The sequence below is a fragment of the Hipposideros armiger genome, unplaced genomic scaffold, assembly GCF_001890085.2.
Source record: "Hipposideros armiger isolate ML-2016 unplaced genomic scaffold, ASM189008v1 scaffold_128, whole genome shotgun sequence".
In the NCBI taxonomy this organism is placed as follows: domain Eukaryota; kingdom Metazoa; phylum Chordata; class Mammalia; order Chiroptera; family Hipposideridae; genus Hipposideros; species Hipposideros armiger.
Window position 1 is genome coordinate 3,323,445 of NW_017731478.1, and position 24,996 is coordinate 3,348,440.

General features: G+C 38.2%; 1 protein-coding gene across 7 annotated transcripts in view; it reads left to right on the plus strand.

The window, feature by feature from the left end:
* Positions 1-23,250, plus strand: part of IFT81 (intraflagellar transport 81) — a 192,523-nt gene extending 169,273 nt beyond the window's left edge. For 6 of the 7 annotated variants that reach the window (XM_019648954.1, XM_019648953.1, XM_019648955.1 and 3 more), the window contains 5 exons: positions 10,612-10,698; positions 11,693-11,764; positions 11,852-11,937; positions 16,882-16,927; positions 22,515-23,250. In XM_019648954.1, coding sequence (XP_019504499.1) covers positions 10,612-10,698; positions 11,693-11,764; positions 11,852-11,937; positions 16,882-16,927; positions 22,515-22,697 — 474 coding nt within the window. In that variant the 3' untranslated portion in view covers positions 22,698-23,250. The remainder of the gene's footprint in view (positions 1-10,611; positions 10,699-11,692; positions 11,765-11,851; positions 11,938-16,881; positions 16,928-22,514) is intronic. The other variant, XM_019648958.1, reaches the window with a different exon arrangement.
* Positions 23,251-24,996: the final 1,746 nt, after the last annotated feature.

The following is a 24,996-nucleotide window of genomic DNA, read 5'->3' on the forward strand; positions in this document are numbered from 1 at the left end:
TTATTTTCATGGTTACGTTCTAGTTCATTGATTTTCTTAATACTTTTCTTGAGTGAGCAACTTGGAGACCCAAGGGACCGGATATGTGTTTTTCTAGTGATGATAACGTTTCTCCCTAATAGTAAGCTACTTAACCTGTTTGTAATTGCTCTTTTCTTTAAATCCAAGAATCAGAAGCATAGTCTATCTGAAACAGGTAGAGGTACTGTAACCACAGAGCATTTTGGTCCAGAGAAACTTCAGGAACCTTAGCAGCAGGAGCTTTTGGATAATGATAAGACATAAGATAGTAATAACATTTATTAAGTGCTTTCTGTGTGCCAAGCCCTGTTACATTCCTCATGCAGGCCTCACAACCACCCAGGAAGATAGGGACTCCCCTTTACACAAATGAGCAAATAAAGACATGGAGAGGTAAAGGACTTACCCAAGGTCCCACAGCTGGTAAGGGGCAGAGCCAAGTTTTTCACACTAATACTGGACCGATAACATGACACAGTGAATCTCTGCATTGGCTTCTCCCTCTGTTCCTGCCACCAGCCAGGTTTTTCACCTGTTTTTTTCTCTATCTCATACTTTTCCCTTGCTCTTTGAATTGGCAGACTTGAAACCTCAGCTTGCTTCTGGCTTCTCATCAGTAATATCTCACACTATGGCCTTTATCACCACACACTTTGTGTTGAAGTTTTCACTACTAACTGCCCTGTTTTCTCTGCATTTTCTAATTTAAATGCCTAGTGCAGCTCCTCCTTTTGGGGCAGTTTTTCTTGTCAAACTACCTGCAAGACTATTAGACTATCCTCAGGTCAGGTCAGGGGTCCATCCTTAGTTTAGCCAGCTATGCTTGTGGGTGAGCGTGGGAAGAAAGCAGGGTGATATGGTACCAAGTATCGCTGCCTAGAGACTTTTCCCTCTAGAGAGGCTATGCATATGTCAGGTACTTTAATTGGTCTCTGTAGTAAACCACCCATCGTCCTATTACTAGCAATGGCACAGTGTTCATCTTCGCATTTCATCCTAGTCCTCTTGCATGTACTTTTGTACATGGTTGGAATGTGACATAGAAGTACACAATGCACTCAGTAACTTTCAGGCTCCGTTCAGTTACTGTGGCATATCACCCTTTTTGCCACAGTCTTTATAATTAACGTGTGTTACATGTGGTCAGCTCTGACTTCTGCAGCCCTGTGAATGACGGATGTCTACAGCATCCTGTCCTCAGCAGCCCTGCTCAGCTCCTGTAGACTCATGCCTATGGCTTCTTTCATGGAGTCCATCACATTTGGTCTTCACATTTGGTCTTCCTCCTTCCCTGCTGCCTTCTATTTTCCCTAGCATTATTGCCTTCTCATGATAATACCAGAAGCAGGATGGCTTCAGTTTTGTCATGTTTGCCTCCAGCCATGTTTCAGGCTTGGAACCACTTGTCCGTCTTTCTGGCAGTCCAGGGTATCTGTAGCGCTCTCTTCCAGCACCATCTTGCAAATGAATCAATGGTTTTCCTCTGTCTTCTTTCTCATCCATACACAATAATTGGGAATACGAGGGTGTGGATGATCTTAGCCTTGGTCTCCAATGACACATCTTTGCTCTTGGTGATCTTTCCTAACTCTTCTTCCATTGCTGCCCTTCCAAGTCACAGCCTTCTCGTGATTTCTTGGCTGCAGTCTCCATTTGAATTGATGGCTGAACCAAGGTAAGCAAAACCTTTAACAATTTCCATGTTTTCATTGTCTATGTTAAAGTTGTGTATTTCTTCTGCGATCATGATTTTTGTTTTCTTGATGCTCAAATGCAGTCCTGTTTTGGCACTTCCTCCTTTCACTTTCATCAGAAGTCGTTTCAGGTCATCGCCACTTCCTGCCAGTAAGATGGTGTCATCTGCATATCTTAAGTTATTGATATTTCTTCCACCAGTTTTCACTCCTCCTTTTTCTAAGACTAGCCCAGTTTTTACTATGATATGTTCTGTGCACAGATTAAACAAATAGGGAGATAAAATGTACCGTGTCTGACACTTTTGCCTGTAGGAAACCATTCTGTCTCCTTATTCTGTCCTGACAGCAGCTTCCAGTCCCCAACACAGGTTACACATCAGGACAGCCGGGTGCTGAGGCCTGTCCCTTTCTTTCAGAGTAGCCCATGGCTTTTCATGATCGATGCAATTGAAGGCTTTACTGTGGTCTATAAAATACAGACCAACCTTCTTCTGAAATTCTTAGGACCATGCCAGTATCCAGTGAATGCTCGCAATTAGATCGTAAGTCGCTCTTTTTTTTCTGACTCCAGCTCGAATATCCAGCATTTCTTGCTCCATCTAAGGTACAAGGCTTTGTTGCATCACCTTGAGCATTACTTTACTTGCGTGGGAAGTTGGAGTAATAATCCCATAGTTACTACACTCCCTGACATCTCCTTTGTTGAAGATTGGGATGCATTTCTAATCTGTAGGCCACTGTTTTGTTTTCCTTATTTGTTTGTCATATTCTTGTTAGGCTTTTGACAGGTTCACTCTGTGGCTTTATAATTATACTTTCAACAAATAAAAGTAACATCAAGTGTCTTTTGATAGTCTGGGTTAGGGATAATGAGGGTGGAAGAAATGGACAAGAAGGAATAGATCTGAACAACATATGGAAGAAAACTAATTGTGGACAAGGCAACAAAAGATAGCAAAACATTTTTTCGAGGTTTGAAGCCACTAACGATGCAGGTTAGGGATGATGAAGAGCTAGCTTTGGTGGTGGCAGTGGGTCAAGAAGAGGGGAGATGATGAGTTCATCATAGACACACAGACATTAATATTCAGCAAGAGTTCAGGAGGAGCTATCAGGGCCCGAGTTGCAGTGTGTAAGCATCTGCCTAGGTCTGCTGTTTGCACAGCCCAGGAGAAGGCGCGATCACCACAGACCGCGGTGTGAGTAGATGAAGTCTGAGGAGACCAGGAAAGACCGTATGAGTTTTGGTTTAACACTTTGTAATGCAAGTGAAATTACGTTGTGTACTAAATTAGAGGGGTTTTTAGGAATAAAAAAAAATGCTATGTCCCTTTTAAGATTGTTATCGTAATCTCTACCAGAGTTGTGTCTGGTGTATACAACCAAGTTTAGAACAATGTAGGTGCTCAATAAATATTTGTTGGGCCAGCCAAGTGGCGCGTTGGTTAGTAGTTGGCTTGGGACACCAGCTCTAAGCAGCAGGGCCCCGGTTCGGATCCCACATATGAGGGCCTGTGACGCTGTGCCCTCTACAGCTAAGATGGTGAACAACAGCTCAACCTGGAGCTGGGCTACCATGAGTCGCCAGTGATGACATAGGCTGCAGTGGGGCTGGCTGGCAGCGGGCGTGAGCTGCCGTGAGCCACCGTGAGTGGCCATCCAGTGGCTGGCGAGCAACTGCCTCACCCAGGAAGAGCACAATGATAATACCAACATGGGCCAGTGAAGTGACATCCTCCACAGCTACACTGAAGAACAAAAGGACAGCAATTCCCCAATGCTGTCCCCTCCCCCAATTTCCCAATAAAATCTTTTAAAAATATAAATAAATAAATAAATAAATATTTGTTGACTTAATAAACAGCGTTTGTAAAATTCAAATCAAGCATACATGTGTCAGGCATCTTCTAGAGCTACAAGCAGACCTCTACAGAATTAAAGGGTGATTATTGAGCTTTTGTAGTGTTGTTAGTGCTCTCATTTACACATTTAATATTTACAATATTAGATATGTTCCGATTTTCTATACATGAGGAAATTGAGGCTTAGAGAAATCAAGTCACCTGTTTAGGGTGGCATAAGTGATGGCACAGGGACTCAAACTACAGTCTCTGAGTTCAAAGCCCATTTTCTCTACACTGCTCCATTCTTCCCCGTACTTGCTCATTCTTTTGAACTATATTGCTAACTTATTAGCTCAGTACAAGAACCATTTGGTGTATGTGACCACTGGGCCATCTGTCAATACAAGGCCAATAAGGGCATATGCAGCATGGATGTGAGATAAGCTTTACCACATGCGGCGATTGGGACACACGTCAGCAGGTGAAAGGCAAATGGCACCAACTGCGCTAATTATAGGGGGACAGTCTGGATAGACTGATTAACATGGGCTACCGAATCAGGCCGACCCTAGTAACCTTGGGTAAGTGACTGTAAACTTCAGTTTCCTCCTCAGTAAACTAGTCCCTTCTTAATAGGGTGCTTGTCATGATTAAATAACACGTATGAGGCACTTTGCAACAATGACTAGTACATGAGAACTTTTTTGAAAAGGTATTTATCCTTATAGTTATTAAAAAGTTTTAAAAGAAGGAACATTGCTGCTTTTCAACCCAATCGTTTTCTAAGTAAAACCATATACTAGATCTTCAATTCTGTGAAGTCATTTAGTATAATGTAACCAACACTTGACATTCATTTTCCCATGATTTAACTAGATTTCTCTGTGTATGAAGCACTGCCAACCTCTCCCACTACAAAGAAATGCCGCTTTCCCTCCACCACTCTCAAACAATACAGCTCTCTCTCCAGTTCTTCCCATGTTCATCAAGTCAGAGGGCTGCCTAAGCCATCTAAGCATTTTCATCCCTGTCTTCTGCCATGTTGAAAAGACAAATACTGTGTGATTTTGTTTATATGAGTTACCTAGAGTAGTCAGATTCGTAGAGACGGAAAGTAGAATGGTGGTTGCCAGGGAGAAGGAACAGTGGGAAATGGGAGTTAGTGTATTTAATGGGTGTGGAGTTTCAATTTGGGAAGATGAAAAGAGTCCTTGAGCTGGATGGTGGGGATGGTTGCACAACAATGTGAACGCACTTAGTGCCACTGAGCTGCGCACTTAAAAATGGTTTCAGGGGTAATTTTTATGTTACATATATTTTAACCACAATAAAAAAATCTAGAGAGAGTGCAGGATTTGCCTACCTTTGCATTAACTGGTTTGGTTCTTTTGTTGGTGAGTACCTGATGCTCATTTTGCTTATCTCCATATGCTGATCTCGTACGTCCACATCTAGTTCTGTTTTTACCCAGAAACCTTTTGTGATAAAAAGTATACTGAAAAAAGTCAGCCGCTTCATTTACTTTAATCTGTTTCTAAATATTAACTGAAATTCTTAATTGTTCTCTACTTTGAATACTATTTATTTTTTACTTGTTTAAGTGTATTTAACACTCGAAGCTACAGAGATGTATTACCATACCATTAAAGGGCAGGAGGACTTAAAAATACTTAATACTTCTTGTTTTAAGGGACAAATCTCAACTATTTAGGAAACTCTATAATGAAATATTATATTTCCCTTCTTTTCTACTTGCATGTTGTTCCAAATATGAATATTAACAACTGTTTAAAAATTAGAGCATCACAACTTAAGATGTATAACTTATGTTTAAATCTTTTATAATTATCTAGAATTAGAGTAGCACCTAGAAAAGTTTCATGTTTGTTTTCTTAGGAGCACTTCTATAAATCATATGTAATTAAATGGCATAATACATAGAATTGCTAATATATGAGAAAGAGCTAAAGTACTCATTTTAAAGTACAATCTGATAATTATTCATTTCACTGAAGTATTTCTTATTGATTACTTTTTCTTTATAAAGGTAAAACCATGCTCTTAGCAAGAATTCAAATGGTAAAGAATTGTTTAAGGGAAAAAACAGAAGTTATTTCTCTCTGCCCCCTTGCCCCTGACCCTAGCACACTCCCCAGAACTAATAACGGTTAACAGTTCCTTATGAATCTTACAGATATTTCCTGAGAATTAATGAATAGGTAATTACTGGCTACCTAAAGTTTGCTCTCCACACCTTTGCTCTACTTTAAAAAAAAAAAAAAGGCCTTTTTTTGGCTAGAATTCAACTCTGACTGATATTACGATCCAAATGTCTGCTTCTTTTTGTTTGCATTTCCCTGCTATACTTTTGCCTATCTTTTGAGTTCAAGTTTTAGAAACATTACCTTGGGACTGGCCGAGTGGCGCATTGGTTAAGAACTGGCTTGGGATGCCAGAGGGCCCCAGTTCAGATCCCACCAGTGACACTGGCTTCTACAGCTAAGATGCAGAACGACAGCTCAACCTGGAGCTGGGCTGCATTGGGTTGCTAGCATTGGCTAGGCTGCAGCCCCTGTGGCAGTGGGTTGCCATGGGCTACCGTGTGTAGCTGGCAGCCAGCATGAGTGGCCAGCAGCTGCAGTGAGCGGCCGTCCAGAAGCCGGCGACTGATCTGCCTCACCCGGGAAGAGTGCAATGATGGTGCCAACTTGGGCCAGTGAAGCAACGTCCTCCACAACTAGACTGAAGAACAAAACGACAGCAACTTGTCTGTTACCTTCCCCCAATTCCCCAGCACTGTTCCCATCCCCCAATCTCCCAATTAAAAAAATCTTTAAAAAAAAAAGAGTAATATTCCCTAATAAATTCTTTCATGTTCTAGAATTTGTTGCCTTAAATATTTCAACAACAGCCTGACTGATCATACAATTCTTACATCATGCTTTCTTGCCTTGAGTAGTTTTAAAGGATTGCTCCACAGTCTTTGAGAGTTCCATGTGTCCATTGAGAGACCTGAAGTCAGCCTAATTTTTTTAGTGACTTGACCTTGAAAAGAATGTGTCTTTTCCAGTTGTTGAGTACTGGGCTCTCTGTGTGTTCATCACATCAAGCTTCTCCAATGTGTTCAAAACTTGATGGTGAATGGAGGTTTGTTGTTTAATGGGTACCGAGTTTCACTTTTGTAAGATGAAAGGAGTTCTGGAGATGGATAGCGTTACAACAGTGTGGATGTACTTAGCGCTACCGAACTGCACACTTAAAAATGGTTCATATGGTAAATTTTATATTATGTATATTTTACCACAATTTTGAAAAGATTTTAGGTTTTTTAAAAAACTTCCTGGTAAATGATCTGCTTTATCATTACTTTCTGATTCCCTATATTGTTGGTAATTCTTTTTGTCTAGGTGTCGTATTTTGTCTGCTATTAATGTAAGTGTGCCAGCTTTCTTAGATTAGTATTGCTTGGTATATCTTTTTATTTGTTTATTTTCAGCTTCCTATGTCCTGATTTTTACCTATATATGTCTCATAAATAGCATATAGCTGGATTTTGTGTGGGCATATATTTTACATTCATTTTGAGAATCTGTCTTTTAATTGGTGACTTTAGTCCCATATACGTTTTCTCTTATTATTGATACACTGAGGTTTATTTCTGGGTTTTTTGCACCCTATTTCCTGTGCTTTTTCTTTGCTTATTTCCCTCTTTCCTACCTTCCATTGTATCAATCCTGTTCTCTTTTGTCTTCTTTTCCCCCTTTATTTCCTTTTTCTGTCTTCTATTCTGATATTGTTTTAACTCTGAAATTTTAACATATACTCTCAAACAATACAGGGACCTTAGAATAATTTAACACCCTCTTCTTCTACGTGTGTGTTGTTATCCTCTGGTATTTTATTTCCATTTTATTTTTTCATTTCTAAGAGTGGTTGTCATGATGGTCGTTACTGTTATAATTACTACTTCATATATCATTTCCTGTTTAGGTTTACCCACGTATTTCACAGTTCTCACCATTGCTTCTTGTATTTTAATCCTTCCTTCTGGATTCAGTTTTCTTCTTCCTGAAATTAAATTTCCTTATTTTGTTTTCTTTTAGTGGTTCTCTCAGTAAAAAATCATTACTATAAGTAAACCATCTTTTTTCCTCTTCTTAAGTAATGGCTTCATCAGGAAAAAAATTAGTTTCATTGCTTTCTGGTTTCTCTTGTTGCCTTAAAGGATCTACTATCAGTTAGTTATAATTTCTTTTTAAGTAATGTCTTCCCTATAATTGGTTTTAATATTTTTATCTTTGTCTTTGGTGATGTCTGTTTTCCCGATAATGATCTAACTATAGATTAAGTTTTGTTTGCCCTAATGGAATTTGTGCTTTTTGTCTTCCATTAATTTTGGAAAAATTCTACATAATATCTTCAAATATTCTTTCTCTTAGTCTTTCTAGTCTGTTCCCTAGCAATTCCTATTATATATATGTTAGACATATTTGTATTGTTCCCTATTGCTTAACCTCATTTTCATATTTCCATCTTTTTGTCTCTTTGTGATGAATTTGGGATCATTTCTTCAGCTCTATTTTCTAGTTCATTTTTTTTTTAAGATTTTTATTGGGGAATTGGGGGGATGGGAACAGTGCTGGGGAATTGGGGGAAGGGGAACAGACAAGTTGCTGTCGTTTTCTTCTTCAGTCTAGTTGTGGAGGACGTTGCTTCACTAGCCCAAGTTGGCACCATCATTGCGCCCTTCCTGGGCGAGGCAGATCAGTCGCCGGCTTCTGGATGGCCGCTCACGCTGGCTGCTGGCCACACACGGTAGCCCATGACAACCCACTGCAGCAGGGGTTGCAGCCTACGCCGTCGCCGGTGACTCATGGCAGCCCAGCTCCAGATTGAGCTGTTGTTCAGCATCTTAGCTGTGGAGGGCAGTGTCACTGGCCCTCATATGTGGGATCCGAACCGGGGCCCTCTGGCGTCCAAAGCCAGTTCTTAACAATCGCGCCACTCGGCTGGCCCTCTAGTTCATTCTTTTGTCTCCTGAGCTGTGTCTAATCTTATGTTTATGCCACTACTTAGTTTTTCATTTCAATGACTTTTTTTTCATTTTTGTCTCTTTTTACTCGCTGTACCTTTTTTAATCATTTGTTTTTAGTTCCTCCTTTACAACTTTAATTATTTGAAGCATACTTATTTAATAGGCTTATTTCTAGTATTCAGTGTTTCTGGAGGTATAGTCCTGTTTTGTATATTTTCCGATTCTCACTCATAATGGATTGATTGTTTTCTTACATGTTTATACTTTTGGATTGTGAGCTTATCTTGAGGTTTTGTCTCTTGAATTCTGGCAGCTAGGATGGAAGGTGTGTCCCTCCAGACTGGTTTTGCAGTTGTTCTGCCAGGTGTCTTAGGAGTATCACAGCTTGGAGCTAATTTTGATTTAATGTCTCAGCTTGGGAGTTCTCAGACCATGTCGGTGGGGTAAACCCCAGACCTGCTTCAGGATAGGCACCTTTCCCACCCACCTCTGCAGCAGCACAGCTGCATTAACTGATCAGTTTGGCCATCAGACTCAGACAAAAAAGTCTTCAAGTACAGGTATCTTTACCTCATTGAGAGGCCCAGAAGCTACCTAAGCACACAGCCTCTGGGGCCCCTTCTCCCACCTAAGGTATGTATGACTGTTGCCCGGGAGAGCCTAGGTGTCTGTATGACGCTTTGATACATAAAAGCCAAAGCTCCTTTTTTCCACCAATCTTATATTGCGCTAGTCACCCAAACCAGATGCAGTCCCACACAATGAAGGAAACACCCACAACCTTACCCATTTATGTTCACTCTCCGGTTCCCAAGGAGACTGTGCTGAGCAGAACCAAGGTCGTGCTGAGGCTGGCCTGTACCAGTCCAGGCCTGGGATTCACCCTTTACTCACAGGTTGCCTGGTTGAAAAACAATTTGGATTTACTGTGGGGTTCTTGGTTCCAGCCTCCCACTCTGCACAGGCCTAGGGCTTTGTCCTCTGACCTGCCTGGACATTATAATCACTCTGTTAACTGAGAGTGACCCCTCCCAGCTCTCCACCAAGAGCATCTGGCCCTGGTAGTCCCTCTTACTTCCTTGAGCATTCAATTCAGCTCTAGATTTGAAAGGATATTTACCTTGTCAAGCAACTGTAGATACTTCTGGCATTTCTAGGTGTTTGTAGTAGATTTTCATATTATCTAATTCAAAATATTACATTAGAAGGAAGTTTGAAACGAACAGACTGAATTCGCATTCCGACATCTCTTTCAAGCACTATACTCTTTCATGAGGTACTTGCTCGGCCTCCCTGAGCTTTCTCCAAGCAGGATTTGGGGATGTGAATACCTCAAGGGGTTTTTGTGAGATTTAGTTATCATCAGGGGTAAAGTTCAGACGTCCCAACATGGTATACAAAGCTCTGATCAGGTCCCTGTCGAAGTCTTCAGCCTCTTCTCATACTTCCTAGACACGCTCCAGCATGGTAAAGTACTTGCACGTCCTAAATTGTTCTCTCTGGCTTCCAAGCCTTTATACATAGTGTTCCTTCTCTCTGAACATTCTCCTCTCCTGTCCACCTTCCCCACTAACTATTCTTTCTAATCCCTCATACCTCAACTTAGATATCAGTTTCTCCAGGAAGTTGTCCCCGCTGACCCCCAAGCCTGGGTCAGGTCCAGCGACAGTCCATGTGCCCCTACAACACCTCACATTTGCCCATCACAGCACTCAGCAGCCTGTTTGCTTGTCAGAATGTTACTTGAGAGGAAGCATTTGGGGCTGTTTTGTTGGCTGCTATATTCCCAGCTCCTAACAAACAGCCTGGCACACAGCTTCATACATGGTAGCTATTGTTTTTATCAGCAACTTCATCTGTCATAATTCTCAAATGTCTGATTGTTTTATAAATAACCCTTAAGTATGCCAAGAAGATTAGAGTTAAGTTACAAGACAAGGGCATGCATTATGTCAGAGCCACATTTAAAGCCTTTGTTTTTCACGGATTCAGTCATTTCCCCTTTTTATACTAGGAACTAACCCAGGAGTGTGATGAAAAGAAATCCCAGTATGATAGCTGTGCAGCAGGCCTCGAAAGCAATCGTTCCAAATTAGAACAGGTAAGAAGACACATTTATTTTAACAATTTAGCAAAAACTGCATGTGTAATCATAGTTTCACTACACTAATGTCAAAAGATCTGTTAAGTCTTTCCCTCATCACCTGAGTTTTTCTCCTAAGTTCCAGAGCTCTTTATTTCTTCAAACTTGATATGTGCACCCTGAATTCTCCATCTGTACCACTGCCGCCAGAGTCCAGGCCCCAGAATGCCTTTCTTAGATTCCCGCAGTAACCCACCACCTGCTCTCTCACTTCCACTCTTGCCTTCCTTCAGTTTATTCTCCACAGAGCAGCCAAAGAAACCTGTATAAAACTTACACCCCCTCCAGTGGCTTTCCACTGTACTGAAAATCTAACTTCCACACTATGGTCTCCAAAGCTCCTGCCCTCTAAACTTCACGTCCACATGCTCTGCTCCTCCCCCCTGGGGCTCTGGCCACACTGGCCTCCTCCTTGTACTTGTTTTCACCTCAGGGCCTTTGCATGTGCTCTGCTCAGTTTGGGACACTCTGCTCCCAACTCTTCACTTTGACCTCTCCTTTTCGTCTCTCAGATCTCAGCCTAAAGCTCACCTCCTCCTGGAGATTTTTCTTGGATCACCGTGTCTACTCAGTCACTCAGTCACCCTATCCCATTCTGCTGCTAAATTTTCTTCATAGCATTTGTCCCCATCTGAAACCTCATTATGTGTTTCCTTGTTTGTGTGTTTCCTCTACTTGAAGGAGAGCAGGGCCATGTCTTGTTCACTGCTGTGTCCCCAGCACCTAACCCAGAGCACATAGTAGGAGCTCAATAAATGAATACCTGAGCATGTGGTTTGAGAGTGATATGAGTGGTCTCTAGGAATGATTGCAGCCTGGTCTGTTACAGTAGATAAGGTTACAGTTGCAGAAGGGGAAGAAACTGGTGGTATTTCTATTGTACATTTAGTCATCCTTCCTGCATCTGATTATTTTTTCAGTAATGTTGCCCATTTAAAATTATATATTATAGGAAGTCAGAGGACTCCGTGAAGAATGTCTTCAAGAAGAAAGTAAATACCATTATACAAATTGTATGATTAAGGTAAGACAAAAGAAAGCAGATCAAAAACCTAGTTCTGAGGTTTTTGTGTATCAGGGACTTAACCTGAAACTTAATCTTTCCACTTAGAACCTACAAATACAGCTTCGTCGTGCTACTGATGAGATGAAGGCGTATGTCTCTTCCGATCAACAAGAAAAAAGAAAGGCAATTAGGCAAGTATTTTTGCTGTTTTTATATTGCGTTATTTAATGTTTTCACCTACGGAAGTTTTAACAATAAGATGAAATTATAGAATTTGGAATACTTAAGTAAGCAGCTACTAAGATATGATTTAGGTTTAAATATTATTAAACATTTTCTGGATAGTCCAACCCTGCTAACTAAATAGGAATACATATAATTTTCTTTCTTGCTTACTTTTTTATTGTGGCAAAAGATCTATAACATAAAATTTTCCATTGTAACCATTTTGAATTGTGCCATTCAGTTACATTGATTACATTCACAATGTCGTTCACCTGTCACTACTATATATTCCAAACATTTTCATTATCCCAAACAGGAACTCTTGTAATCATCAATAACTCTCCATCCTCCCACCCCCAGGAATACATGTAATTTCATAGTTGCTTTTTTATAAGCATAAAGGTTTGTCTATTTTGTAAGTCCCATGTGGCCTGGACTCTGGGCATCTGCCTGCTCATGCAGTGCTTGAGTGACTGCATCTCAGCTAGAAGCTGTGATTGCAGTGTGCCAGCCTTCAAAACAAGGAAGCGTACATGTGTAAATATCACTAGTCCTTAGACGGTAAGTTTTTTTTTTTTTTTGTAATCCAAGCTTGCAACATACCATAATAAATCAAATGCTGCCATAAAAACTACATTTATAGTTGAATTGCCAGCTGTGATAAAATGCAGTAATTAAACAACATAAGCTTTCTTGTGCCCCTTACCACACTTCAGATGTTTGGCTTTTATCATCCTGCAAGAACTCAAAGTGTAGAATTCACATTTATTCTAGACTGCAGTTGAGATTTTTTTTTTTTTAAGATTTTATTGGGGAATTGGGGGAGGGAACAGTGTTGGGGAATTGGGGAAGGGGACCAGCCAAGTTGTTGTTCTTCAATCTTCGTTGTGGAGGGCACCAGTCGCCATCTGGCTGCCCATTGGCAGCTCGTGGCCTCTAAGCTCAAGGTGCTGTGTTCAATCTTAGTTGCGGGTGGGCGTAGCCACCATCCCATGTAGGAGTCGAACCAGCAGCCTTGTTGTTAAGAGCGCATGTTCTATCCACTGAGCCATCCGGGTGGCAGCTCAGCTCAGGGTGCCGAGTTCAGTCTTACTTGCACCCGCAAGCGACAGCTCAGTGACAGCTCATCTTGGGTGCAGCATCACTGGCCCATGTCGGAATCAAACCAGCGGCCCTGTTGCTCAGAGCTTGCACTATTAAGCCAACTCTTAACCAACTTAGCCACTCAGCCGGCTCTCTGCAGTTGAGATTTTTAATGGCATATACATTGATGTTACAAAAAGGAACCTAAGATATAATGGAATATTACTTGGCCATAAGAAAGAATGAAATCTTGCCATTTGCAACAACATGGATGGACCTAGGAGGTATTATGCGAAGTGAAATAAGTCGAAATGAGAAAGACAAACACCGTATGATCTCACTTATATGTGGAATCTAAAGAACAAAATAAATGAACAAACAATTCAGAGAACAAACTGATGGTTGCCAAAGGGAAGGGGGATGGGAAGCTGGGTGAAAAAGATGAAGGGATTAAGAAATACAAGTTGGCAGTTACAAAATAGTCATGGGGATGTAACGTACAGCATAGGGAATATAGCCAATAATGTTGCAACAACTATGTATAGTGCCAGGTGGGTTCTAGACTTATCAGGGGGATCACTCCATAAATTATATAAATGTCTAACCACTATGCTGTACACCTGAAACTAATATTACACAATATTGAATGTCAACTGTAACTGAAAAAATATATACATAATTTTTTTAAAGTATTCTAAGAAATACAATACCTTGAAGAGTCTAATTTTATATATATATATATATATATATATATATACTAGTATAATACACTGGAATGCAAGCCAGACTGAAGATATCCTATAAATAGAATATTTTTTTCTAAAACTCTAATACATTAGACATATTAAACGTACTTATTCAGATTCTTTCATTGACTGTAAACTTAGCTCAAATAAATCTATATGGTCAATGCTAATATTTCACAAATGTGAGAAGTTAATTTGGCTCTTGAAAAATAAAAAGTTTTAGAAATTAAGTTCCATTTCTTCCAATGTTATCAATAGAAATGGTAAAGAAGAAAACAGTGCTCCTGAACTATTTGTTTTCTGAGTAGTTTCCTAACCAGATATTCCTCTTCATCATTTTAAAAATTATTATAAAATGCCTTTATCATTCCTTAGTTTTCCTATATAAAAATATTGGGCCCTGACTAGAGTAGCACATTATAAGACTATTATGAATATAATGGAGCTAATTATACTCTAAACTCAGGTACGTATTTAAAATATTATTACTATTATAGACACAATATTTTTATTGTTATTGCATTTTCTACTTTGGTGGTACTTTCTGGTAAGGCCAAAGGTCTAAGAAACTAGTTTGGTTTTGAAAGATCATCTGCAAATTTTAATTTTATTTAAAGAGACAGCCTGTTTTATATCAGAGTACTAGAGCGGGACTATAAAATTTGTTTCTAACCTGGTTTTCTAGTTCCTACTTTTGTGACCTTGAGCAAATCACTCCCTTATTATAAAATAAGATGAACAATAAATACTACAGAGGACCAAGTTAAATATAATGTATGCAGCAGTGTTATAGAAATTACATGATGTGAATTCCTGCAGAGCAAGGGCTCAATCTGTCCTGTTTTTTTTCTTGAAATCCCAGGGCAAGCTTGGTACATAATAGGTGCTCCATAATTGTGTCTTGAATAAATTAAAAGTACATATTAGTGTTATGGTAAAAGAGTATGCGCCTATTGATTTCTTGATAAAATGTAAATGGACATTCTAAAACAATGTAGACATTTCTCAGGCCTAGGGTAATAAATGAATTATTGAAAGCTATTAAATATAACCATACATTCTTCTTGAGCCAGTATGTCATTACATCCTCCTAGCTGTTTTTTATTGGAGAGCTGGGAAGGCCAACAGTTGGACATAGGGTCTCATAAATTTTAAGAGCAAAATGAAGGTTCATCAAGATTCTGTTGGGCCGGCCGAGTGGCTCGTTGGCTAAGAGTTGGCTTGGGAGCACCAGCTCTGAGCAGCAGGGCCGCTGTTTTGGATCCCACGTGGGCCAGTTACACTGTGCTCTATACAGCTAAGATGGTGAACAACAACTCTACCTGGAGCTGAGCTGCCGTGAGTGGCCAGCGACACGATAGGCTGCAGCCCCTGCTGCAGTGGGCTGCCATAAGCTACCGTGAGTGGCTGGCAGCCAGAGTGAGCTGCCGTGAGCCATCATGAGCGGCTGTCCAATGGCCGGCGACTGGTCTCCCTCAGCCTGGAAGAGCGCAATGATCATAATACCAACATGGGCCAGTGAAGCGACGTCCTCCACAGCTAGACTGAAGAACAAAAGGACAGCAACTTGTCTGTTTCCCTTCCCTGATTCCCTAATGCTGTTCCCTCCCTTAATTCCCCAATAAAATCTTTAAAAAAAAAAAAAGATTGTGTTTATTCCTTTCCACCCTTATTCCTGTGCAAAATTCTACCTTTGCTTCAGCTCTGTAAGGACTTGGGTTACTTTCGATTGACATTCTCTCTATTCTAATCACGTTTATCTTTATTTAGGTGACTAGGGTTTCTCTTTGTGGTTTATGATTTCTTAGATTCCCAATTTTGTGTTTAATTTCTTCTTAAGTACTACAGTGTAGCTTTACACAAAAACACATTCTTTTTCCATCCAAATTTGAAGTGTAAAGTCTCTCTTATCTTCTTTGTCATTGGTTTTTTTGTCCTCATCCTTCAATCTTTGTCCTTACCACTTTAAATTTCACTTTTTGTCTTATATAATATGAAAATATGACTATACTTTTGTTTAAAAATACAGTACAATGTGATGGAAGGAGAACTGACTCAGGGTGGTGAGCACACAATATAGATGATGTATTACAGAAATGCACACTTATAAGCTATGTAATTTTATTAGCCGTTGTCATCCCAATAAAATTAATTTAAAAAAATACAATGCAATGTTGTTTGTATTTTTATTTTTACATTAAAAATTTGTAGTTTTTTTTAGATTACAAAAGAAATACTTATAAAAACAAAAAGTAACCATTCTGAAATACGTTACACAAAACTTTGATGTTGTCCACATTGCCATGCCTCAGAAATGTCTACTGTTAATATTTTGGTGTACATTATTCCATATTATTTTCCTGTGCATTTGCCGGGGGTGGGGGGGTAGCATATGCATGGGAAATTTGTGTGTGTATATACAAAAATAAAATTAAACTACATATACAGTTTTTCTCTTCACAATTTATCTAGAATTATTTCCACTTCAGTATTTTTAAATCTACCTCATTCTTTTTTACAACTCTGTATTAGTCCTTTGAATGGATGTTCTATAATTTATTTAAATATTTCCCCATCTATCAACTTTTGTTTGTTTGCAAATGTTCACTGTTATAAAATATGGTGAAGTAAATGTTTTTTGCTTCTATCTTTATTAAGTTATGAGTTTTCTGTCGGGTGACTTCCTAGAAGTGGAATTGCAGGCTTAGATGCTATCTAGTGTTTATTTAAAATGTGTACCCTTTCTCCGTTCTGGAAACCTCTTCAATAACAAAGTGTAATTTAAGCAAATGGGTTGCCATTGTTTTAAGGGTAGGTTAACCAGAAATAGTACTTAACATTTTAATTCTCTTAATTTCTTATCCGATGTTTTGCCTTTTCCCCTTAAATTACTATTTACTATTGTAGATGAACTGACTAAAAATGGTGAAAGATAATATTTAATAATGGGTTTCATTCTGACTGCAGTACTCTAAACTAAATTGTTTAATACATTTAGGTAGATAAGTTGATTTATAATTTAGCTGTATGATCAAATCAATTGAAGGAAATTGAAACTAAATCATTATGTTGACTCCCTAGGGAACAGTATACCAAAAATATTGCTGAACAGGAAAACCTTGGAAAGGTAAGAATGTATTATTTATTTTTTAAAATGTGTCTAATTCAGACTTTCAGTACATGGTTATGACATTGTCATTCCTTTTTTTATTTTATATTTTTTAATTTATAAGACTTTATTTGAGCCAAACTGACAACAATTGCCGGGAAGCAAAATCTCATTGAGAAAATGCTCCCAACGTTGTCATTCTTTTTAAAAGGTTATAGTACAGTTTCCAAGGGGAAGTTGGATCCTTCATAATCCCTTTCAAAGATGAAGATTCTTCCTTAGGAATTTAGTTTTATAAAAGTGAAGGCACATGGATTTTTGGAGAAAAAATATATATACTTTTCAATAGGAAAGAGTTCAAGAAAAGGTTTTGCACAATAAACAAAAATGCCACGTGTAATGAATTACCAATTTTTCAGATTATTCTCAGGTATCTCTGTTTATGAGATAAGCATAAACTTATTCATCTATTTTATTGAATAAGCATAAGCTCTTACTGTTGAGCCAGGCACTGGGCTAAGCCCTTTACAAACATTTAAATTCATTTAATTACAATTCATTTAATACAAATAATCGAAAAACCTTGAGATATTCAGTCCCCTCACCGCCAGTCTTCTTATATGAAGGCTACTGAAAACGGGAGTGTGTGAGTGAGCCTTGTTTTCTCAGTTCGCTGAGACACTCCAAGTAGCAGAGGTGGTAGATAGTAAGGGCCTGGACCATCAGGACATAAATGACCAATTGTTTATTCTAATTGACTTCATAAAGCAACATGTTTTGACAGTCAATTTAAAGACACCATTTCTGTCATTCTCTCTTTTTTTAAACAATCTATATTTATCAACAACTCAGGACTAGACTGGCTTCAGTCCTAAGTTAATGGTCTGGACAAACCACTTAACCACTTTGGAGCTCATTTCCTCATATTTAAACTAAAATAGATTAAAATTTTTAATTAAATTATCTATGAGTTCCAAGATCATCTTGTTATTTGAAGTCCATGTTGCACAGTGCAGGCTAACTGTGCTTCACTGTGCACTATTTTATCTGTTTGTTATTTAGTTTCACTATTGAAAATTGAGGTTTCTTAGTGGTATTTCTAATAGGAGTGTCAAGTTTATAGCACCATGGGTAAGGATTGTTTAGCTGCAGTTTTTCTTTAAAATATTGACTATATATGGGTGTCCAATTTCATTGTTTAAATATTCTTGAGTCTGCAACCTGGAAATGATTATATATATTGAAGTTTGTCCATTCTGAAAGTACAAATGAAAAATATGACTTTGTTTCAGTCTTAATGCATTGTATAATTTAGCTATTGGTCTGACTCAATAAATTGGTGATGGCAAAATTATTCATTCTTATTTACATTTTCTGGTTTGAATCATTAAAAACATGCATGTATCTATGCTTTTTTTTTAAGATTTTATTGGGGAATTGGGGGAGGGGAACAGAAAAGTTGCTGTCCTTTTGTTCTTCAGTCTAGTTGTGGAAGACGTTGCTTCACTGGCCCATGTTGGTATTATCATTGCGCTCTTCCTCGGTGAGGCAGTCGCTTGCTGGTCATTGAACGGCCACTCACAGCGACTCACAGCGGCTCACGAAAGCTCACGCCTGCTGCCGGCCAGCCCCACTGCAGCCTACGCTGTCGCCTGCGACTCACGGCAGCCCATCTCCAGGTCAAGCTGTTGTTCACCATTTTAACTGTACAGGGCGCAGCATCACTGGCCCTCATGTGGAATCCGTACCCGGGCCCTGCTGCTCAGAGCTGGCATCCCAAGCCAACTCTTAACCAACGTGCCACTCGGCCAGCCCTATCTATGCTTTTCCAAAAAGCTGAATTAACTCCCATAAACCTGTAAATAAAGATGAACTTCAGAAAAACCATGGAGTAATTGCTAAATAGACTTTTAAAAAATCTTTTAAAGAAAGACTTTAAAACTTTATTATGGAAAATTTCAAGCCTACATAAAAAGCAGAGGAAATAATGTAATGAACTCACATATAACCATCACCCAACTTTAATAATTAAACCTGTGACCAGTCTTGTGTTATCTGTAATCCCACCCATTTCCCACTCCAAATCATTTTTTAGGGAAATCTCAGAGATCTTATTTCACCTGGTCATATTTCAGAATGTATCATAAAGACTCTCTTTGGACATAACTATAATACCATATCATGCCAAAAATAACAATAATTGTGTAATGCCCAATGCACAATCAATGTTCCAACTTCACCATCTGTCTCATAATTTCTTAATGGTTTGTGTGTTCAAATCAGAATCCTAATAAAAGTTCAAACATTGCTGTTAGTTGCTATACCTAAGTCTCTTTTTCTCTAGCTTACTCCTCCATCTTTTTTCTTTACAATTTATTTGTTGGAGGAAAAATGGTACATGATCACTTGTCCTGATGTGTTTCCAACATCCTGAACTTTATTGATGGCATCCATGTAGTGTCATTAACATGTTCGTCTGTCCCTAGGATGTCCTGTGAATTGGTAGTTAGGCTTAATTAAATATGACTCACTATTTGGGAAGCAAACTTTATAAATGGTAATATGTACTTCTATCAGGAGGCGCTCTTTTTGTAATGTTGGCAGCCATTAATGATCACTTCCTAGATCCAGTAATTCATTAGATGTTGCAAAATGGTGACATTCTAAATTGTTCCTTTTTCACTTAATGTCTGGAATAAGTCTGTAAGGAGCAATTTCTTCTTATCAACTATTTAGTTACCCTAAGGTACAATTCATATAAGAAAGGCAGAATAGGGCTGGCCGAGTGGCGCGTTGGTTAGGAGCTGGCTTGGGGCTCTAGCTCTGAGCAGCAGGGCCCCGGTTTGGATCCCACATGAGGGCCAGTGACGCTGCGCCCTCTACAGCTAAGATGGTGAACAACAGCTCGACCTGGAGCTGGACTGCTGTGAGTTGCCGGCAATGGCGTAGGCTGCAGTGAAGCTTCAGTGGGCTGCCATAAGCTACCATGAGCGGCCAGCAGCCAGTGTGAGCTGCCAAGAGCGGCCAGCAGCTGCCGTGAGCAGCCATCCAGTGGCCAAAACCGATCTGCCTCACCTGGGAAGAGCATAATGATAATACCAACATGGGCCAGTGAAGCAACGTCCTTCACAACTACACTGAAGAACAAAAGGACAGCAACTTGTCTGTTGCTCTCCCCCAATTCCCCAATTAAAAAAAAAAAGGCAGAATAACTGCTTGATTTGATTATTTACCAGTTTTCAAAATGATGAATTGGTTCTTTATCATCCTTCAAAAACATTATATCTTTATGACTTATAGATTTAACATATTGGATGTTTCAATCTATTGCTATTGTTATTTCTATGAGTGGGCAAATTGCCCCATGTTTGGCCAATGGAAGCCTCTGGAAGTCAGCTCCTGAATCCCTCTGAAGCAACCCTGCTAGACTTTGATGGCTTCTTTACTTTCTGGTATGACAAAATGTTCCAGGTTTATCCTGTACATTTTCTGTCCCAAACTTGGAATCAGTCATTTCTCTAAAAAGTATCCATCTGTTCTTTCTGTACGATTTGAGAATAAATATCTATCATTAATGCAAATAAGTAAAAAATAAAAGGAAACGTTAAAGCTGATTTCTCCATTTTATCAGAGAAATTGTGAGTTCTAGGCCGCCTTATTCCATTTATGGGATGGCATGCCATACTCAAAAGGAAAAAAGGAAATAGTCTAAATTTTTGAGACAAACAGAACAAGCCTAGCCTTTCAGACTGATGATAGCTTAAGCCTTCCAAACCAGCATAGACGGGACATCCATAGACCTCCTCAGGCCAACTGGATTTCTGAAACTGGACCAACCAATAGGGCTACAATTCAAACTATCGTGTACTAGAACTTGCCTTACCAAGTACTATGGAATGTTGTATTCAAGTTGCCACTTGCCCCCCACTATACCACCGCCCCCCTTTAAAGAACAATGGAATCTGTGACAGGTTTTTTTTTGTGCATTGCAACTATCAACAAAATAAATGTGTATTAAATGACAGTAACATTAAAAATAAATTATATACTAATGTCAGTTGTATTCATCAAGTTAAAGGTTTCAAACACACGTGGTTGTGAAGCAAATTAAATTTAATATTTCTGACACAGACAGTGCCCACATCCTGTCTTTGGCTCTTTAAATAACTTTTGTAGGTTGTTAGAATTTTTGACAAGGAAATTATTCCAATAATGTAAGAAAAGTTACAGCCTAAGTAGTACCTTAATCTTAAAATCATGCTCAGAACTCTTAAAATCCTTGATCTGACTCACCCCTTTTGTTTTAGTATATGAGGCTAAAAATATTTGCTGTAAGATACTTTATTTGTAACACAGACTTAAATAGATGGATTTGCATGCCAGGTATTATTATGTCAAAAATCTGCTGGTTATATTTAAATTGTATTTTCTTAATCCTGTTTTGCTTCCTACTGCTGTTTGCTATTACCCTTGCTTTCATTAGCCATAGCTGGGAAGGACAGTTTTTAGTAAGTGGTTTGAATCTGGTCCTCAGCTTAGTTTAGCCTCTTATTTGGGCAAGTACCAACGATCAACCTTCTCAGCTGTGTCCTTAGATCAACTATTAGATCAACGATCTACTAAAAGAGGAAACGATGGGGACGTTTCAGTGCACTCTGTTTCTGTGTTTTTTCTTGTTTTTCTCTCCTTGATGGTTTCTCACTCAATGTCATGTATTTTGGTCACACTGTGTTTCCTTATGTGGACACTATGTCTTCTGCTTCCCTCTTTCCTTCCTTCCTTTCCTCTCATTATCTCTGACTTCATGCTACCCCTCCGTTCAGTCCCCCTTCCTCAGTTTGTTATAATATAGACTCAAAGTATGTTTTTGCAATTTATGGAAATATTTCCTTATTTCTGTTGATAATTTTGGAGTCAGTGAGTAGAACAGTTTTGGCAGGTGGAACCATATAAGCTAGTAGTAACAACAATAGTTCTAATAAGGATTTGGGCCTATTTAATAAGTGCACTTTCTAAACAAACACTACACCTTCTCCCTGAGAAATACATGCATACAATTTGATTTATTTGGGCATACAGAGAGCATACATACACTGAGTGAAGAAAGAATACAGTATTTAATAACAGTAACACATATAACAAATGAGTTTATTATGTATTTTTATGTCAGTGATATCATATGAAAAACTAATCTTATAAGGCAAATACTTATATAAGTATCCCCTCTTTATAGCCTTAAGTGACAGCTTAGAAAACTGAAGTCCAGAGACATTAAGTGTCTTACTTAGAGCTTGTGGTAAAGGCAAGGTTGAAACTCCAATCTTCCGACTCCAAAATCTGCATTCTTTTTTCTACACCATAACACTGTTCCACTTTCCTGATTCCCTTTATTTTTTTCTGTTCTTTTTAACTTCAGGCTGTCCTATGCCTATTATAAATTTAATTAACTTGTATAATCTTAGTTTTCATTCATCAGAAGAACCTGGTTTACTTAACTATTATTCATCAGTTGTACAAAGCATACCACATTCTTCTGATTATAGCAATAGAAGTAAGTCCCTGTAACTGAGATTTAATTATTCTCAATTTTTTTTTTTAATGATAGAAACTTCGGGAAAAACAAAAAGCTGTACGAGAAAGTCATGGTCCAAATATGAAACAAGCAAAAATGTGGCGCGATTTTGAACAATTGATGGAATGTAAGAAACAGTGCTTTCTGAAACAACAAAGCCAAACTTCCATTGGTCAGGTAATTCAGGAGGGAGGAGAGGACCGGCTGATCCTCTGAATTCCTGCGTCGTCATTGGGGGTTTTAGCTGATACAACTAGCTATAATCATAATCCCATGATGTATTTCTTTTCTTGGAAGTGGTTTGTATAACATTTTACTTTCGGATTAGCCATTCCCTATTAAGTTTTCTTGGAAAATAATGTTAAGGTAGATTTTGGTTTTAAAGTGTTCTTAGTATGAAAAAACGGCTTTTGTTTTTGCTTAGTTTAGACATCAGTGGTGTCTTCTGAGTTTTATAAGACAGGAGGCGAAGTTTACTATCTGTAAATGTAAACATATTTCCATTAGGAAGCATGTTGTTTTTTTAAAATGCAATAACCCCATGGCTTAATGTTTTTCTTAATCTTTTTTTAACTTTAGAAGAATCTTTTAGGAACTAGTATCTCTTGTTTTGAAGAAACATTAATCTGAAGTTCAGCAATTCCTACAGTTTCACTTCAGTTCCTTTTCTGTAAAATTCAAGAAAATTTAATATTTTGAATAACATTTGTTATATTTGTATTATTTAAAGGCAAATAAAACTCGGTACACATATTATGGCTATTTAAAATCATATAGTTGTGTCAAAATTTATTTTAAAATAAGTATTCATATTATAGTATTGTATTAAATTTAAGGATTATTACTTATTTTCACCAAAAGTATAATATAATATTTAGGTCTTGGAGACTGTTATTTTAAATATAAAAAAATTGTCATAGAATATAGGTGTTATATGCTAAAAAGTTAGCACAAAATTCCAAGTGAAATTCAAGAGTTCAAAGTGCTTCTGATCTCTGCTTCCTTTGGACAAGGTACGTGAAAATTTTTTTTTAATTTTTCATTAAAGAAAGATGTTAAATTTATATGCCACCATTTACTTCATTTCAGTTTTCAGATACATTTAAAAATGTTTTTCATTTAGATTTGAAAACTCAAATTTCACATTGTTAGCATGTCCATTTGGGTTCTTTTTATCTATTATGGGATAAGAATTAATGAAGAAAATTGTTTCTACCCAGTGTAAAATGTACAAACTTGGTTATAGCTTTGGATCTCTTTGTTCCCAAGTGTGTTCTGCTCTTAATTTCAGTTTGAAAGCTCCTTTCTTGGTAATCAGAGAAACTAACTAGCATAGAGATTATTGGTAATTCAAAAAGAGATGGAATCCATCAGAGCAAGGAAGAACTTACCAGGAAAGTGTAGAAGGAAAAATTTTTAACAAATTTTAAGGAAAAAAGCATTTTCGTGTTATTAAGTGGTTGGAATCTGGTCCTCGGCTTTAGTCTCTTATATGGGCAAGTATTAACTACCAGCATTCTCATTTGAGCCTTTAGATCAGCTATTAGATCAACCATACCCGAAAAGAGTAAAGGCTGTGTTTCAGTATGTGGAAACAAACCCTTCTTAATTCAATAATCAGTTTTTGAGCATTGAAGTAGCTGTATTTATTCAGTGTTGGCCACTGGCTTGTTATTTTTAAGCCAGTAGCAAGTGATGTTCCTTCATAACCAGAGTATGAATTCCTCTGCAAATATTTGAAAAAGACTAGATGCCCTTTACAGAAAGAGCGTTTGATTCCCCAAAGGAAAATCAGCTTGTAAGATTATTATGCCTAGTATTTAATTTTTTAGCCTTCACTATCTTTGGTGCTCTTCTCTTAATTTTTAAAATTGTTAACGACAGATACTCCAAGGAATGCTTTGAATTCTGATTTGATTATTGCTTGCCATCTTTATTCCAGACAGAAAGGGTATGTGGATTAAACACTAAGGCAGCTCCGAAATTACTTTATTAATTGAAGCAGAACATCATCATTATTTCAAGAAAAGCAAATTGGAAAAAACAAAACAAAAACCAAAGTACAAAGTTATTTATAGTTTTTATGTGACATTGGACATTTAGTAATGCAGCTTAATGGGTTTTGTACAGTGACTTTCCACTTATTTTGTGATTTGATTGTGATGTTAAAAAGCTTTAACTAACTCTTAACAGTTTCTGACAGCTGGCACTAACAGAAGAGCTTATTACATTTTTGCTTGGGGATTGATATTCTAGCTGGCTAGTTGATGAGAGTGCTTAATCATTTTGGAAAATAATCTGTCTTCCACATGATGGCCCAAATAAAGGGGAAAAATGTAGCCTGTGAAATCTGCTTCTGTGTTCACAGGTTTCCTTCTTCTAGGACGCAGTGTTGGCAACTGTTGCATGGTATTGACTGTATAAACTGTAAATTTCAAAAGACCACTGTTTATCTTGCTTTCTGCATTAGTTCAGGAACTAATCCAATTTTAAAGGTTGTCCTTTAAGAAGACTC